The sequence below is a fragment of the Antechinus flavipes genome, chromosome 1, assembly GCF_016432865.1.
Source record: "Antechinus flavipes isolate AdamAnt ecotype Samford, QLD, Australia chromosome 1, AdamAnt_v2, whole genome shotgun sequence".
NCBI classification, from domain to species: Eukaryota; Metazoa; Chordata; class Mammalia; order Dasyuromorphia; family Dasyuridae; genus Antechinus; species Antechinus flavipes.
Genome location: NC_067398.1, coordinates 481,425,823 through 481,443,905, shown reverse-complemented (window position 1 = coordinate 481,443,905; position 18,083 = coordinate 481,425,823). Strand labels below are relative to the sequence as shown.

The following is an 18,083-nucleotide window of genomic DNA, read 5'->3' as shown; positions in this document are numbered from 1 at the left end:
GTCCAGTACAGTGTAGTTTCCTCTTCTGCCCTTTCCAGTTGTACCCAATTTGCCCTTTGGAGTGTTACCAGTTCAGCTCAGTTTTTCTCCTTTCTAACCCTTTCTCCACTGTTTTTCACCTTTTCCTCTCCTACCCCTCCCACCCCACCAATTTCCCTTTTCCCTGCTTGTTTACTTTTTTCAGTGTCTACTGACTTTCCTTCTATCCCTTTGGATTGAAGTTAGTGTTCTCCAGCCTTGTCTCTCAGTTGGACAAACCTTTTTCCTTCAAGTCCTTGAATCTCCAATGCCCTTTTAAAGTATCTTATAATTATGTACTGTCTTATTTCCAGCCCTTTAAAAAAAATCTGTCTGCTTTTACATGTCTGTCTAGTTCTTTTCCCTTTCCCTCTATGGTCTAATCTTGTCCCCTTTTCAGCTCTAAACAGTTTCCTTGTTGCCTCTTTTTTTTTCAGTATTTTCCAGTTTACTCCTCTTCCGTATCCAGACATGCCTATGTTTCTTTTTTACCCCTTTCTCAGCCTTCAGTTCAGCTCTCCACTGTCGTCTCCAGCCAGGACCAGTTTCGTTCGCCTCCCAGACCTTTCTAGTGCAGCCCATATTTCTACATTCCTCTTTAGAAGAACTGAAAAAAAGCAAATAGTAAGAAGGCTGATCTGCATTGGAAAATAATGTGGGGCAAGGACTATGGGTAAACTCTCTGAACTGGAAAGGGAAGAACAGGAAAGTTAACTCAAGTTGTGAAGTAGCAGAGGAGGGTGGGGGCAAGGGGGGGAGGGTAATCAAGTGGCTGGATAGCTTATTGGATGTACTTATGTACTAAGCCTTTTTCCTCTAGAGACCTTTTTGGCTTTCAGCCCACAGTAGTAGAGATCCAAAATAAGATTCTCTGATGGCTGCATTGTAGCCCTTGTGAAATGAATTGGAAGCCTTCCCATTTCTCAGCTGGCAGGAGTCCCTGTCAAAAAACCTGTTGTGTTAATTGTCAGTAGCTGTGACCCTGTTGGTTGTGTTAGTGGAGATGATGGTGAGAACATGGATGGAGATTAGATTCACTTCTTCCACCAAGATTTGGTCTCTGTCGGCCATATTGGTGAGACATCACAGGAACCTGACCCTGCCATTTCTTGTTTGGCAGGAAATTGGTTTCTGGATAATGAAGGAGCTTGATTTCTAGAGTTGGTGGTAGATTACCCACTACATGCATAAATGGTGCCCTTTTCTACCCAGTTTTTAAAAATAATCTAGAAAATGAACTAAGTAGGACTGAAAAGGGAGCAGGAAAAAAAATGGAACTTATTGCAAAACTGTATGAGGTGGACTGAATGGGAAGAGGAGGGAGATTTTGCTTGTGTTCAATTGGAAAAGGCAAAGGAGTTGGAAACTGAGCTGAACTGGAAAACACACTGTCATGAGTCATCTGGGCATCTTCTGTGCTGCTTTGACCATTTTTGACCACACTTTTAAAATTATTTATTTTAAGCTAAAAAAAAAAGTGAATTAAAACATAAAATCTATGAAGTCATCATTGACTAGTATCTACTTCTTTAAGTAGTCTCCAGCTTTTGTCTTCCTGAGATCAGAGAACCACTAAGAATGTGCTTAAAGGTGATTAAAAAAAAAAAGTGTTCCTTTCCTCAACCAAATTTTAGCAATTATTCTTTGTTTAGTTGAGTCAGTCATTATTAGTATGTTATCCTTGGGTTTAACCCTTTTCAGTGTGTTTGGTACATTTTTTGGAAAAAAAAATTTCCCTATATTTGAAGCAGATGATGCCACAAATGTCCAAAAAGTCTTATTCTTCTTTAGTCAATGTCGCAATAAAGTTCCCTGCTCTTTGATGATTTTTAAATGAAAATTGCATGATTACATATAGTACTACTTGTGCTAAATAACTTCACACAATAACCATCAAATTTTATTTCTTTATAGGCTTTAGAAAAACACCCCAACTCACCAATGACTGCAAAACAGATATTGGAAGTCATTCAAAAAGAAGGACTAAAAGAAACAAGGTCAGTATTAATGAATATAGAGTTCTTTTGTTCATTGATTTATTAAACTGCTGGTTCCCAAAGTGATAGGTGTGATTAGGATGCCAATATAGTGAACATGGAATTTCTTTTTTGATCAGACATTTGCCTGGCTTCTAACTTGGGAACAGTTTGATAAATTATATATGAAATATTATAGAAGAGCCATTTATATAAAGGAAGGATTGTTTTGTCTGAAGTTAGCATCTTTTGAAAAGTTATCCTTGTTTCTCTTTTTTTCCCTATATAAGTTGTTAGTGTTTTTGAAAATGAATGGTGAGCATAGTTCTTTCTGGTTTAATAAATGGAACTATAGATATAAGAATGGAATTTCTTTTGATAAAATTTGGGATTCTAGAAAGAATAGTATTTAACACGGTTAGTTTACAGACATCCTGTGATGTAAGTATTAATTCTGAGCTGGTATTTGTTTGAAACTGCTTGGTAATTTGTGGCTTGAACCTTAATTGCTCGAAGAGAATGGCGTTAACTGTTGAGGATGAAAATAACCATATTGTGGGCAAATAATAGGCTAAGTTTTCGTAGAATAGATTTTTGTGCATGTACTTTTGTGCCTACATGCAAATATATTCAGTAATTGTCCCATGACCAAAACAAGTAAAGCTGTCAAGACCTTTTCAGCATTGTGACTGTTGTGACTAGTATTGAAATAAAGCAGCTAAAGGGGATCAGTATTTCTCTGGGATAGGCTTTCTTTTCTTTTAACAAAGAAAAAAAAGGCTCACCTGTAATTATATAGCACGAGTGATAGCATACTTTAGCAGCTTTGAATGTTGGCTTTTGCAAAATAAGATCAATAAGCTGTAAAATTTAGCTTGGTTTAGGACAGTATGATCTGAAATTTCAACCTAATTGTTTCTAAGTTTATCTGTTCTGAAGAAATGCTTTGTAAGGATATATCTTGTTAACTTTTGCAAGCATTTTTCCTAAAGTGGAGGGAATAATGTAGAATTGTACAGTTATTGACACTACATAACAATTTTAAAGGTGATCTTGCTCTGCTAAGCTAGATATGTGTGTGTTGGCAGAGAACAGAATGGGGAGAACTAGAAATTCATTTTCCCCTTGCTACCTGTCAAAGCCCTGGAAATGTATGTGCCCTTAAAAAAGCATTGGAAATGTTTGTTCTGGAGCCAAAAAGAAAGGAGTAGGGGGAGGGAATCTCAGAAAATAAATTCCTGCTGAATATGGGCTTTGTGCCAAAAAGATCTGCCGACACAGACAAAAAGCCCCTCATTAAAGCAATCACTTGAAATTTGTTTATTAAGATACATTTCTCAACAGCAGTGAATATGCTACTTACTCTCTGTTGTTCTTCACTGTGTGATATGAGACTACTGCACCTTGGCTCTGAACTACATTATAATTAGTCTTGTTATTATGGCAACACCTCTTCACACTACTTAAAATGCTTGTCTTCTCAGAGTTGTGTGTTAAAGAGGTTGCAATATAAGTGTACATAATCAGAAAAAAGAAAAAAAAACTCGATAGTCTTTTTAAAGAGTCACTGAAACAGAAAACAATCCTAACTCTCAAATCACGCCTTCATCATGGCAGTAAAACTTTTATAGCTAGAAAAAATGACTACAATTTTTAAACATGATGATGAGTAAGTACAGTAAGAAATAGGAAGAAAAAACACTTCAATTATACACAAATTAAAAATATGAATTGAGGAAGTATGAAAAGAGGCCATGATGAATAATAAGGCCTTACTTCTGTTTAATTGTCCTGTAAAGTCAACTGTTAGATATGTGCATATAAACTCTGAAGTCAATTTTCTGGTCCATATCTGAGACCAGTATTTTTTTCAGGTATCACCAGGTAATATAATATTCTGTGAATTCTGTGAATTCTCAATCTGCAGGGGATTTGGAAACCAGACCAACAAGGTTGTTAGGGATGTGTTTAAATTAAGAATAAGTAGACTCTGAGCAAGTACTTGAGGAATTCTCTTGAATTAGTGTTTTGGCTTCATGACATCTAATTTGACTGCTCAGAGACCTTTTTTGCTTTTTTCTGAGTTCTTGGCTATGTTCCAAGTTGTTGAATTTGCCAGATAAGTGAGGTGTCACTGTATATTTTTCTTTTAGAAAAAAGTTAAGTTTAGAAATAATGTTGTCATATGGTAGAACCTTAGTGAGGAATTCTTAGAAGGTTATAAATGCTGCTATTTTCAGGAATTCCAAGCATTTTGTCTTCTTATTTTTTAAATGTAGCAATATCATTGGTATAAAAGGTGTGACCAGTAGTCCTTTGGTTTAATATGCATGCATAATAAAAATTTTTCTAGTTTTTAGTAGGAATTCAAAGACACAAGAATGTGTATTTATTCATTTTATCTCCCTCCAGGAGCTGAACATTCATGTGCATTCAATAATAGAGGGATTGCTATTGCTTATAATGACCTTGATGTGCCATCCAAATTAGAAACTTTTATTTTAAAGAACATTAATAGTTTCAGTGTTTTTAATCACATCCAAAAGGTAGACTTTTAAATTTAGAAAATACATAGCAAATGGATGAATTTATATAATATTTGTATGCTGAGATTTTCCACTGATTTCCTGTGAATTGAAAAGCTTATTGCAAGATTGGCTTGTTTTCTAACATTAAAACTGCTGGTAAAAAAACTTCTACTTGAAATAGCAAATATATTAACTTTTTTAGAGTGTGACTTTTGTGTATGAATATGTGTATGCTTTATGTTTGGAGTAGTGACACTGTTGTTTGATTTATAAATGAAACCACATTTGTCTTTTTATACCAACCTTTCCACTACAAGTTTTTAACTATTTAATTATGTACTTTTCTTTTTGAAATGATAATTAATCAACACTTATTTATTAAGTGCTTATATATAGGCACCAAAGACTGGGTTTCTTGAAAGTTCATATTATCTGTATTGCCAGATATTTAGCTTTACCAGAATTTATTGGTGAATATGATAATGTGTTTCAGTTGTGTTCTCATCACTTTCATGTCGAAACAATACTTACTATGTGGATTGTGCTATTTTTAATATCATGATATTTTCTAACCTTTTGTCAGAATGTGAATGATTTTTAATGCTACTAATTTAATATTAGTATTCACAGTTATCTTTTGGTAAAAGGATATCATGTGTTTCTTGTTTCATTTCCTGACATAAATGTCAGGTGACAAAAGGGTATAGTGAAAGGTGTCTTGATATAATGAAAAATATCTTGATTTGTGCGCCTTATTTGCACTTTGATCTTGCTTCATCATTTTCCAATTGGAGTGAATGATGTTTTCTAGAAGCCTGCTCCTTTAAAGTAACATGAGAATGGTCAGCCTTAGTGAATAGATTTTTTGGAGCACCTTTCTAATAGAAAAAGCTATATACTGAAAAAATTTCATTTCAGGGAGTAAAAAATAATCTGAAGATTTGAAGTTACCACAGAGGGGAGATGTTAGGCCAAATACTCAGTATTTTCACAGACATCTAAGTAGGGCAGTGGTTAGAGTCCCAGTCCCACTGGAATTAGGAAGATGACCCAAGTTCAAATTCTACCTCAGACATTTCCTAGCTGGGTGACTCTGAGCAAGTCATTCAACTTCTTTCATTGTCTCTTCCTCTATAAAATGGAGTTAATAATATATGTCTTTTGGGAACAAATGAGATAATTTTTGTTAAGTGTTTTAAAAACCTTAAAGTACATTATGTGTGAATGCTGCTCAGATATTTTCTTAGGGCTTTGGCATGATTTGCTACTGTGGAATAATGTTCTTGCCTCTAGCTTTTAGAAGTTATCAGTGAGAAAAGAAATAACAGAACCTGTTTCCATGATTTGTATTAACATCTTAAAAACGGAAGGAAATTTTATTTTGTAATTGTACTATGTACAGGTGCTCTCTACCAATGATGCTTCCTTGTCATTACAAATATCATTTTTCATCATAGCATGGATAATCATTTATTTTGCATGTAAAGGAATAGCAATTTAAATGTATCTGCAAGAATGCCACACAGGATGTTATGGTGAAAAGAATGTTTTTTTTTTGTTGTTGTTTTTGTTTTTTAATTAGTTAGAGGACCAGGGTTCAATTCCCAGCTCTGTTCATTAATGTCTGGTGTGATCTTGGTTAAGTCACTAAACTTCTTTGGCCCCATAGGAATCTGAGGTTAGATTTTAACTCGCATTTTCTGGACTTCAGGTCCAATATTCTAGCCACTACACCACCTAGCTACTTGTAATTGCCTTTCATGGTCATCAAGTTGTTCAAGTTTCATACATGATCAGTGTTATTTCCACTGTCATTGAGACTGACCATTTTTAGTTTTAATTTTAGTTTTGTTTTTAAATACAAAGTATGTTATTGACAGTTCTGGGTTTGGAGATTGAATAGTATTGTCTGTTCTTTCTTTGAAAATATGTAGGAAAAATGCTTTTAAGACAACTGTCTAAGGATTTTTTGTCTTTTTTTAAATGCTATATATATTTTTTTTCCTTTGAGGCAATTGGGCTTAAGTGAGTTGCCCAGAGTCACATAGTTAAGAAAGTGTTAAGTGTCTGAGGCTACATTTGAACTCCAGTCCTCCTGACTTCAGGACTAGTGCTCTATCCACTGTGCCACCTAACTGTCCCCTAAATTTGCTTTAAATAAGATTCACTTTATATTGTATTTGTATCATTTTTTTCACGCTTCACTTTTTTAGGGTGAAGGAAGTTTCAAATCATGATGTTACCATATACAGTAACAAATGGTTACTATTTCTTAACCCTATTCCTAATTTGTGTAGTAAGAGTTGATGCATTCCTATTTCCAAGATATTTTGACTGGAGATAAGATATAAAAAGCATGTCATTTGTTTCAGAATTCTTATTTTCAAATTCCATGTTGGCTATCTTTTTATTTCAAAATGATGGGCTTTGGAAGTATTGTACTATTTTAGAATTATAAATATAAACTTGTAATCTATTTCTTTTCACTAGTAATTATAACTTATTTTTTTAATGATTAAAAATAAAGTGTCAAATAAGTTGTTGGGAACAAATTCATAAAAATAATGTTGTTTCTAAGTTGGAACACATTGGAAATTTGTGTTTGCGTCATCTTTGCCCAAGCAATGTTGTATAGTTAAATCTTTGTTGCTTTTACATGGTAGAAGTGTTAAGTTCCATTGAAATATATTTTTTGACATTGGATAGTAGGACATAGGGAGTGTCTTTTATGCTTGATAAGCACACTTAGACATTCTGGATAGGAATTCCAGAAATCCTTTATGTTAAATTAAATACACATTTGTTAATAAGCACATATATGAAAGTTCTTGTTAGGCAGTAGATACAAGAAAAGAAACAAAACAGTCTCTGCCCTGGGAAAATAACACATGCACATAAGATAAATTTAAAAACACAGAGAATCCTAATAATTATTGCCAGGATTAAATCCTTTGTAAATTATTGCTCTCATAGGGTGTTCACAGTCATTGGCTTAATTTTCTTAAAAGAAGCTTCTATTCCTGGCCTCTCTTCTTATCTACCTCTCAACTTATTTTGCTTTCCCTCCCCCTTCTCCTCTTTTTTTCTCTCCCCCCTCCTCTCTTTCTCTTTCCTATGTCTTCCCTCTTCTTTTCCCTCTTCCCTTTTCTTTCATTATTCTTCCTTTTCCCCCTCACTTCCTTACCTTTTTTAAAAAAAGAAACAAAACAAAAGCAAACCCAAACCAAATCTGGAACAATCTACCCTTCTTTAGATAGCCTGGTAGTCTCTGTTTCTTAAGGTTTCCCATATTGGTGTCCAACTTAGAGAAAATATTCCTAGCATTGCCAGGAATGTTTACTGGTCTAGAAAGGCTGGAAAAAAAGAATCTAGTGTTATTACTGGATGGAAATCCTGAATTTGGAGCTTTTTGTTTCATTTTGAGGAATAGTATTGAGAACATTTCTGTTATAGTATTGTATCCTATGTCTTTGCTCACAATATGCTTCTTATTGTACTTCACTGCACAAAATACTTTGAAAAGAGTCATGACCATACATGATAAGAACCTATCATGATATATTCACGTTGAATTAAATTTGAGTTTTAGACTCTGGTAAAAATAACTTTAGCGACTATATGTAATTTTCAGGGCATTCAGTTTACCTTTAAGACATACATTATAAGTGTGAAATGGCAATATTTCTTCATACATCTTTTTATTCTGTCAAGCTTTTTAAAAAATTCCTTCAAACAGTTGAACAAAAGAAGTAATTTTGGCTGTTCGGTGTTGTCAAGATACAGATGTAATTTATTTTAGTAATACACTGCACTCTATAAATATTTTACTGCATGACTAGAACCAAAAGTGGATATAGTATTGTAGTATAAATGACTCGAGTCCATCTGAGGATCAGATATAGGAGAAACTCTTTGGCAAGGCATACAGGAACAGAGATTTAAGCAACATGACTTTATTTAATTAAGTGTTCCTTTCCTCCCCTGTTACCTTTCACTTTTTAAAAAATCATTTTGCCCTGAATTGCCGGAAAGTCTAAGTGATTTTAATTTTATTCTATTCTATCTTGAGTTTGGAATCAGAATTCAAATGCAAAATGATAATATGCTGACATGGAAACTTCTTTTTATAGGTGATTTTCTTTCAAAGGTTATTAAATTGTGTTCTCTTTTGTTAAGCCAGTATTTGTACAAGTCACTTTACTCTTGGAAAAAATGAACAAACCAACTATTCTTTTTGATGAAGTTTACATAATATAATTCACATATAATCGGCACTTAGAGCGGGCATTCCTAGCTTTAGTTCTACTGCATCTGAGACTTCCTGAATCCAAATGATCCATCAGTTCTGCAGCAGTAGGGTCTATCAGTGTGTGACACCTTATCCAACCGAAAGAGTGTTATGTAAGTGAAGTATGAAGGTGAGTTTAATGACACCAAACGAAAAATCACATTCTTATTTGCTTATTAGAAAATGTTTGGTAAATAGTTAATTTTTTAGTATTACTTTTATTAAACATTTAGTAAGTATTCACACAGTGCTGGTTTTTGTATCTCATAGATATTGTCAACTGTGCTCAAGATTTGAGATTGAAAATCAGTCTTTTCAACAATTGCCTTATTAACATGAGTGTATACAGAACACTATTACCTGGTGCTGTATGTGGATGCGAAAAAAGTAACTAGAAAATAGAAATAGAAAAACTATTTCTTTAAAGAACTTAAAATTTAGTTAAGGAAACATGAAATTGATTATAGATTCATAGTATCTTAGAATTGGTGGGAGCTTTAGAGATGAATGAATGAAATAAAGAGACATTTTTAAAGCCAAGAATGTGTAAAGTATATGAATTAAAAAATGAGGATAGTTTTACTTTTTAATGAGGGAAGTAGATATAGAGGGTATGACCAGAAAGATATTTGGTTTGGAAAATTAAAAGAAAGGTGAGGCAATTAGATTGACACCACTTTTTCAAGAACTATGGCAAAGTTGATTTGATTATAGAGGGAGAGGCCAGTGGAGGGTTGGAAGTGGCAGCACTGTGGTTGGTGAGAAAATAAAGTGAAATGTAGTTAGGTCAGCCCTAGATACAGCTGAGGCAACCACTAATCAAGACATGGTGGGAAGATCAGATAGAAGTTCTGGATGTGAAAAGGCTCAGTCTTCTGAGTCATGGTTTCTGGTTCAGACAGCATAGCAGCTGGTGACAATATAGCTAGGGAGTAAAGTGACTAGAGTCAAGGTTAGATCTTGTAGGCAAATGGAAATTACCATTAATCAAGATTGGAGACTTTAGGTCAAAGTTCAGCTCCCTACTCCTTATAAGGTTCAGTGTCTCAGTAAACAACAAATATTTATTAAGATAGGTCCATGTATGATATATAGGAAAAAATCCCATACTTTCTGACCTCAGAGAATCTTTATAGTTTATTTGAGGAAATAAGACTAATACATGAAAGAGCAGTGTTTTAACACAAATATAGTTAAATATTAAGTTACATGTTAATTATTTAATATGAGGGAATTCATAATATATATTTATAGACAGAATGGACTTTTAGAAATCATTTAAACTAATCTCTTCACATTGTTTTAAGTATATATAGGTAGTATATAGTAAAAGCAAGATTTCAACTTAAGTCCTCTTTGTAACTGACAATGAGGTTCTTCTTGAGTAGGGTGTTGGGTGGGACCTTCTAAAGAAAGAAGCACTTGCCTGTGCTTCAAGAAATGATGAGGTGGATGCACAGATGGAGAGACTGTCATTGAGTAAGAGTCAGAAGAAATGACATATTGTAATAGTTGGTTAGTATTTTGCTCAGGAGTCCTGAGGTAGTTATTGGAAACTGATTGGACACAGGTTATATACCATGTTTCTGAACCTGGCCCCTAACCTACAATCTCGAGAATTTCTTCATTTGGAGCATTGGAGCTAATATTATTTCTTAATGCTGGTAGGAGAGGCAGAAAAAAGGCTTTTTACAAAAGCTAGTAAAGGTGAAAAAGGTTATTGAATTGTTTAGTTAAATTGAGAGGTTATAGCAGTTTTGATAGAACCTTAAAGAAAATGAGCACCTCACCATGGCGAATAAAACAAATATATGTTTTATTTTTTCTGTTAATAAACTGAATCTCCCAAAATGGACATTGCCCTGGACATTTACATGTACAGTAAGCAATAAGTGCATCCAGTCCCATATGGAGGATTGACCCATCACTTAAAATGACTTTTATAAACAGAAAATTATGTGTCAGTGTCATCTTAGATTACAACATGAATTGCAGCAGTCATGGAAGGCATTTTGAGCAAAAGTCACCCATAAGCTGTGTTATTGCAAGAAGAAATTTAAAAAGCATTATTACTAGTATTATAACATCCTGTATGAGAAATTGAAGTCTTTTGAATATGGGTAGTGGTTTTATCTCAGCTATTAATTGAAATTAAGGTTTTCTGAAGAGGGGCTATTTGGGAAGTAAACAATTTGCTATTTAAGTAGAAGATATCTGAGAAGTGATTTGGAGTTTTTGGACTATGATTAAAAGATCCAGTTCACTCTTCTCATATTCACTTAAAAGATACAGTTCATTTTCTTCTTTGTGTTCAGTAGTAGTCCTATCTCATTTTCCATCGCTATATCACTCACACACATGTGCGCATGTGCACACATACATAATGCATATATGTGAGTATATGGATACATACATATATATCTGAAAAAATAAATATGCATACATTTTGTGTATAATGATATGGATCTTGTGGTCATTTTCCATTTAGGGTTTCATATTTTTATTCTGCCTGTTTTTTTCTCTTTCTCTTTCACACAAATGCACATGTACATTCACACACTCTGTGGCATATATAAAAAATTTACTGCTGTTATGTGTGGTTGTAAGTCATGGGATTATATAGCCTCCAAAGAAATAAAGTTGAAAATTCCTGAAAAAGCAATGGAGGAGAGCATGGTGGATATAAATAGGCTATGAAACATAACAAATAATGGATTATGCTGAGAAATAATATGAAGGATTCTTCAGAGAAATCAATGATGAGGTAAAGAAATAAACAGTCATGTAGTGAAAACAAGGCTGGTAGCTTTTATGCTTTATTGCTATTTATGCATTATCAATAGAACTTGAAGAAGTATTGGGTGTCTTCTGGGAATTTATTGAAAGAATATAGATGCAGACATAACAGATTAAGCAGTCGTGGAAGAAGGGCTGCAATATTTTTTTTCATAGGGAAAAAAAAAACCTAGATTGATGAAATTACAGATCTATTGGAATATTGATTGAAAATGAAAAATAGATTTGGGGTTGGGAGTGGTATTCATTTGACAATTCAATTCAGCAAACACTTAACGCAATGCCTGTTGTTTGCAAACTTCTGGGACTATAGAGGGTAAAAAATAAATGATTCCTGCCCTTAAACAGCTTACTTTCTTGTGTGTGTAAGTAAATATTGCGTACATACATGTATCAATATTAATTTCAAGTGAGATATAAGCACTCAGATATCAGGCTATTAGAACAAACTAAATGTAACAAGGAGTAATAAAGGATGAAAATGGCTAGTAGATTATTTAGACCCATGATAAGAAAGAGTAAATAATTAGTAAGTCAATACAAACTACATGCTAAGAGATTAAAAGAATTAAGAGTTGTGTTTGCTCATCTGTTGTCAAAGATCTATGAAATATCCTTAAGAGTGGAAGAGGTATTTCTAGATTGGAGAAGGCAGATGTCCTAATTTCCAAAACATGAAGAATAATGGCTCCTTCAACTTTAGGTATGATAGTTCTAAATATGGAGGTCCTTAAAATCAGGCACAATAGTTTTTAGACTTGATATGGTTAAAATAATAATCATTGAAAGATTTTGAGGACTGAAATTTTTGTTTTTAGATTTGGAAATCTAGATTATAGAATCAAATCTGCTGCCAAAATACAGGAATCTTTCCATAGCATTCTCAGGTGATTATCTTGTTTTTGTTTGAGTACTTTCTTTCCCTCCCTTCTTGATTCTACTTCTGACTCTCCAGGCTTTCTCCATCACTCCCAGTAGCCTTCTTATTACCCTAGAAGTTTCCTTTTCACTTGCAGCCTTTTCTTCTGATTAGACAGTTCTTAGAAGCTTTATTCTTTAAAACAAACCCCCCCCCCAAAAAAAACCCAAACATTCATTTTCTTTGAATTAGATATTTTCTAATTACATGCAATTAAAAAAAAATGGAGTTGTAAGTTCTCTTCCCTCTCCTTCTTCCTCCTTCTTTGAGAAGGCAAGTAATTTGATTTAGATTATGCATGTGAAGTGATACATAATATATTTCCATATTAGCCATGTTGTAATAGAAAATACAGACAAAATAATAAAATTAGTTTAAGAAAAACAGTGCTTCATTTTGTGTTTAGAATTCATTAATTGCCTCTGGAGATGGATAGCATTTTTCATTGTGAGTTCTTTGCAATTGTATTAAATCATTTTCTTGATCAGTTGATAGTTGTTAGTTTTGCTGTACAGTTTTAGTGTGTACAGTGTTTTCCTGGTTCTGCTTACTCATTTTGTATCAGTTCATACAAGTCTTCTAGGTTTTTCTGAAACCATCCTGGTCTTCATTTTAAAAATATTTATAGTTAATATTTTTATTTTCCTTAGTAACATGTATATTTAAACTTTAAATCTGGAAAGGATTTTAAAGATTGCCTTAATAATTTCATTTTGTAGATGAAGAAGTTGAGGTTAAAAGAGTTAGTATTTTGTTATATAGCCACTTTATGGCAGAGCTGTGATTAGAACCCAGGGCTTTTTTCTTTATATCAGTCTGGACCTCTTCCCAGGAAATAACAAATATGGTTATTTCATTGGCTATTAGTTCATTTAACTATATTTTCATATAACCATATTTTTCTATTTATCGTCGAGAATGTGGTGAAAGACTATAAAATGCTTTGCTAAAATTTGGATGTGGTATATGTACAGCATTCTCTATGTACCTATTCACAAGTTCTATGAAAAACATTGTTTAAATTTTGGAATAACTTGTTCATTTTTTCAAATTAAATTTTTATTGCTATCTTTTGTCTTTATATTGCATACAGTTCTCTATATCCTTCCCTTTTTTCCTCAGAGAACCATGTCACATAATAAAGAATATTTTTTGGAAAAATAAGCAAAAATAGATCAATACATTAAAAAAAAATCTGAAAACATATGTGGATCTTTTGTCCTTTCAGAAAATTGGGAGGAAATATCTTCTGATATCTCTTCTTTGGATCTATGCTAGTTCTTAATAATTTTGCAAAAATTATTATTATGTATAAGTGTACACTATCTTTTAAAAAAGTTTTACTTAACTCTGCAAGATCAAATATTTCTCTGATTTCTTTATATATACGTTTTATTCATATACTATAATTTGTTTAACTATTATACCTTAATTGATGGGTTTCTACTTTATTTCCAGTTCTTTGCTTCCATAAAAAGTGTTGCTATAAATATTTTGTTACTATTATTTTTTAATCAGTGACCTTCTTGAAATCTATGCCCAGCAGTGGAATCTTTGGGGTCAAAGAGTTTAGTCACTTTTTTGCATAATTCCAAATTGACTTCTAAAATTATGGAACCGATTCCTAGCTCTACCTAATAATAACCTCTTGAATCTATCTTTTCATAATCCTTCAATTATCATCTGTTTCCATTTTGTCATTTTTGCCAATTTATTAGATGTGAAATGCAAGCTCAGGGTTGTTTTGATTTTGCAGTTTATCTAATAGTGATGGTTGTTGATTCTTTGTAATTCTTCAATTAGGGATAGCTTTTGATGACTTTTTAAAAAAATACATAGTTGTCTGTATTTTGACTGTCAAACAAACCCTTATCAGAAACATTTGATACAATTTTTTTCCTATTCCACTGACTCCTTCCCTTCTTATCCTAGATATATTTGTTTTGTTTGTGTAGCAGCTTTTTAATTTTATGTAATCAGAATTAGCTGCTTTATCTTTTTTAACAGCCTCTATATATTTCTTTTGGTTGGAATACATCTCTTAACCCTTGTGAAAGATATATGGTCTCTGTTGATCAGCGTATACTGTTGTTTTCTTGTTGTCATCATTAGATCGTGAACTTAAGAGGATGGATTCTTTTTTTGCCCTTTTTTGCATTTTCAATAGTACAGCATCTGGCATGTAGTAGGCACTTAATACAAGTTCCTTGTCTGAATACTAAGGTCATGTATTCATTTAGAATTTATTTTAGAATATAAAGTGAGGTATTGGTCCTAACCTAATTTATTTCGGTTGTCTTTCCCATTTTCCCAGCAGCTTTTAATTATATAAGGAGTGATTTTTTAAGTGGGAGATAGCTGGTTTTTTGAATATTGGGTTATTGAATTCCATTATTTCTGATTCTCTTTTTGTTCTGTTTATATGCTTTTTTTTTTAAACCAATACTGAGTGGTTTTTGAGAATCCCTTCTACCAGTAAATTCAGATGTCTACCTTTATTTCTTCTGTGTTTCAGTCTCTTCACTGTCTTGTTGAAGAGAGTTCCCAAGAATTAATTGCCCTTCGTTATCATTTACTTGTTAGGCTGCATCACACATTTTCTTCATTCTTCTACCACTTCTTGATGCTTTTTTGCATCTCTCCAACCAGAATCTTCAGTTTACACAAAACAAAATACACTGGTTCACATTTGTGTGTTTATTCCCTCTTCACTTTTGTTTCTTTGAATTTCATCTTAACCTGTTTTCATCTTGTATGGTTTTAGAAAACTTTTTAGTTTTCTTTTAGTGATAACTCTTTTACCATGCCTTTTATTTTTAATGTTTCTTCCTAGGTTTTTTCCTCTTAGGTTGTTTTTTTTTTTTTTTTTTGGTAGATAGTTGTGTTTATTTAACGTTCTTATTTCTTTTTCTTGAGATGTTTGCTAAACAAATAATCTGCTCATGTTTGCTTTTTTTTTTAAATGCTTCTACATGGCATTTTCTTGAAAGTTCATCTTTTAAATTGATGATTAGACTCAGGTGTAAAGATGTCTGCCTTTTTTTTGTTACAACTTGAGCTTTTTTTTTTTTTTTTTAATACATCAGTTCCATTCCTTTCTTTGGTTTCTATTGATACTCAGATTACTTTTCTTTTATATTTGAAGGTTTGTTGCTTAAATTGTCTTTAGAATTTAAACATTTTCAGTCTTGGAGTTTGTAGAATGAGGCTTTTTTTCCTTTTTTTTTTTTTTCCCTTCCTTGAAGGTGATTTCGAGGCTTCTGCTTTGTGGTTGTTTTGCATTATGATGTTCATGTTCTTTTTGACTTGTCATTTTCCTGGGAGCCCTATGATCCATATGCTATCTTTATACATTTTTGTGCCCAAGATCAATGTGTGTTGTTTATATAAAATCATCTGTTCTTTTTTATAATATTGCTTTTTGCTTCTCTTCTCCTCATTATCCTTTACTTAAGTGTGTTTGTATTTTTAGTCATTTTCTTTTTCCTTTTAAGTTTTTCTATTCTGTTAATATTTTTTTTTGCTACGTAGACCATACATTTTATCATAGTCCTTTTTATCTTCTTTAAAGGTTCTAATTTCTCTCTTTAACCTTCAGGAACATACTACAGTGGTTTCATTGTTGTCTTGGGGATATACAGAATTTTGTTTTTCACAAGGTGTTTTTGTTTCATTATTGTTTGGCTTGCAATATTTATTTAGATACATTTGTAGTCATGTAGATATTTTGGTAGCTGTTTTATAATCTATCTTAATAGTTTCCCTTTTGACTTAGTTGCTTGTGCTTTAGGTTTTTAGCTAGGTTTTTTTTTTTCCTGCTCTTCTAACATGTAATTTTGATCCTTTACCCTCTTCTCTTTCACTTCTTTTAATGACAGAACTCTTGTGGACTGTATTATATCAAGTTTTTTTTTTCCAGAATTATATCAACTGTATCCTACATTAGGGAATTAATTTTTCACTGACCTTATTAACTCCTATCTTAAGTGACTCCTAGAGGGACTGAATCTAATTGGATGTCAGTGCCATTTTCTTAAGTCCTGATACAGCCCTTCATGCATCCTGGTACCCTTTTCCCAGTTTTCTCTGTTCCTTAGTTCTCTGATAGAATGCTGCTGGTAGATTTAGGAAATCTATCCTTACCTTTGACATTAAGAGATTAAAGACAATTGAGGTTTTCAGTTTGTTGCCACAGAATGGTAAGTTGAGGGCAGGGTGCGTTGGCAGAGATAGCAGCTGCAGTGGGGAAATTAAATGGATCCCAGAGCATAAATTGCTATATCAAATTGTGTGCCCTGTTGCTCAGTGAACACTTTGGGATTAATATTTTCTGTTGTAATTCATAGCTTCTTCGTGTCTTGACCTATGGAGATAGCTGTAATTATTCTGCTGCTGGCATGTCATTACTTCTTGGGGGGGAATTACTATTATTTTCTGAGAGTAATGACTAGAGAAAATATCTGGCTCTCTGTCTTTTTGCTTATATGAACTGAACTCATATAATGTGCTCTTAAAAGAGCCTCCTGGCTCATAGTTATTACCGTTTTTTTCCCCCTTATGTTCTTAACAAATATTATTAAATAATTCCTTTTAGATCCTTGCTGGGGAATCACTGTATTTCAAGCCCATTATTTTGTTGTTTTCAGAATTTCCTTTGGAATTTCCCTTTTAAATAAAATTGGTACATCTGTCCTTTTGTAGTTCTTTTTTATTGTTCCTATTTGCTATTTTTTTTAGATTGTCTTGATTCTGTGATTACAACTACAAATGCTTTCGATGTGCAGATATATATTTAGATAATTCTTTTGGGTCTTTGGTTTTAAATTAATTAAGAAGGCCAAAATTCATTTTTACTATTTTCTTACCACTCTTGAGCTTTCCTCCTTTCTTAACTATTTTTTTGGGGGTGTCATTCTTGATTGGTACTTATTCAGAATGATACAGTGGAAAGATCAATATACTAGGAATCATTTCTGACTTCTACAGTGTGACATTGGACAAGTCATTTAATCTCTTCAATTTAGGTTACCTAATCTGTAATATGAATATGTTACAATTGATATTATCTAAAGTTGTTTACAAGATAGGAACTATGATTTCATTGGTATAAGGAACTCTCAGATGATGTGACTCGCCTTACCATTGCAGGTCAGCCCCTTTTTGTAATTTGTAATCTTACAAAAGTTACCTAACATACTTAGAGTTTAAGTGACTTGGTCAGGGTTAGAAAACCAATATGTGTCAAAGGCAGAACTTGAATTTTCAGGCCTTTCTGGTTCTGAGTTCTGTTTGATTGTCTGTCTGTCTATCTATCTATCTATCTATCTATCTATCTATCTATCTATCTATCTATGTATTTATCATCCCATGTTCTTTCTCAACAAGTTACTGGCCTAGCGTCACACAGCTAATAAGTGTTTGAGGCTGCATTTGAACTCAGGTCTTCTTGATGCCAGGCCCAGCCTTCTATCCACTCAGCAACCTAGCTGCCTCATACTTAGCTATGTGCCAAATAATAATCACTCACTCATTCCCTCTATTAGTCCCTCTATTGTATT

General features: G+C 33.0%; 1 protein-coding gene across 1 annotated transcript in view; it reads left to right on the top strand.

Moving 5' to 3' along the window:
• The first annotated feature begins 221 nt into the window (after positions 1-221).
• The window catches only part of ASXL3 (ASXL transcriptional regulator 3), a 215,859-nt gene continuing 197,997 nt past the window's right edge, over positions 222-18,083 (top strand). The window contains 2 exon segments of the mRNA XM_051970269.1: positions 222-642; positions 1,933-2,015. Of these exon segments, the coding sequence (XP_051826229.1) occupies positions 313-642; positions 1,933-2,015 (413 nt within the window). The 5' untranslated portion in view covers positions 222-312.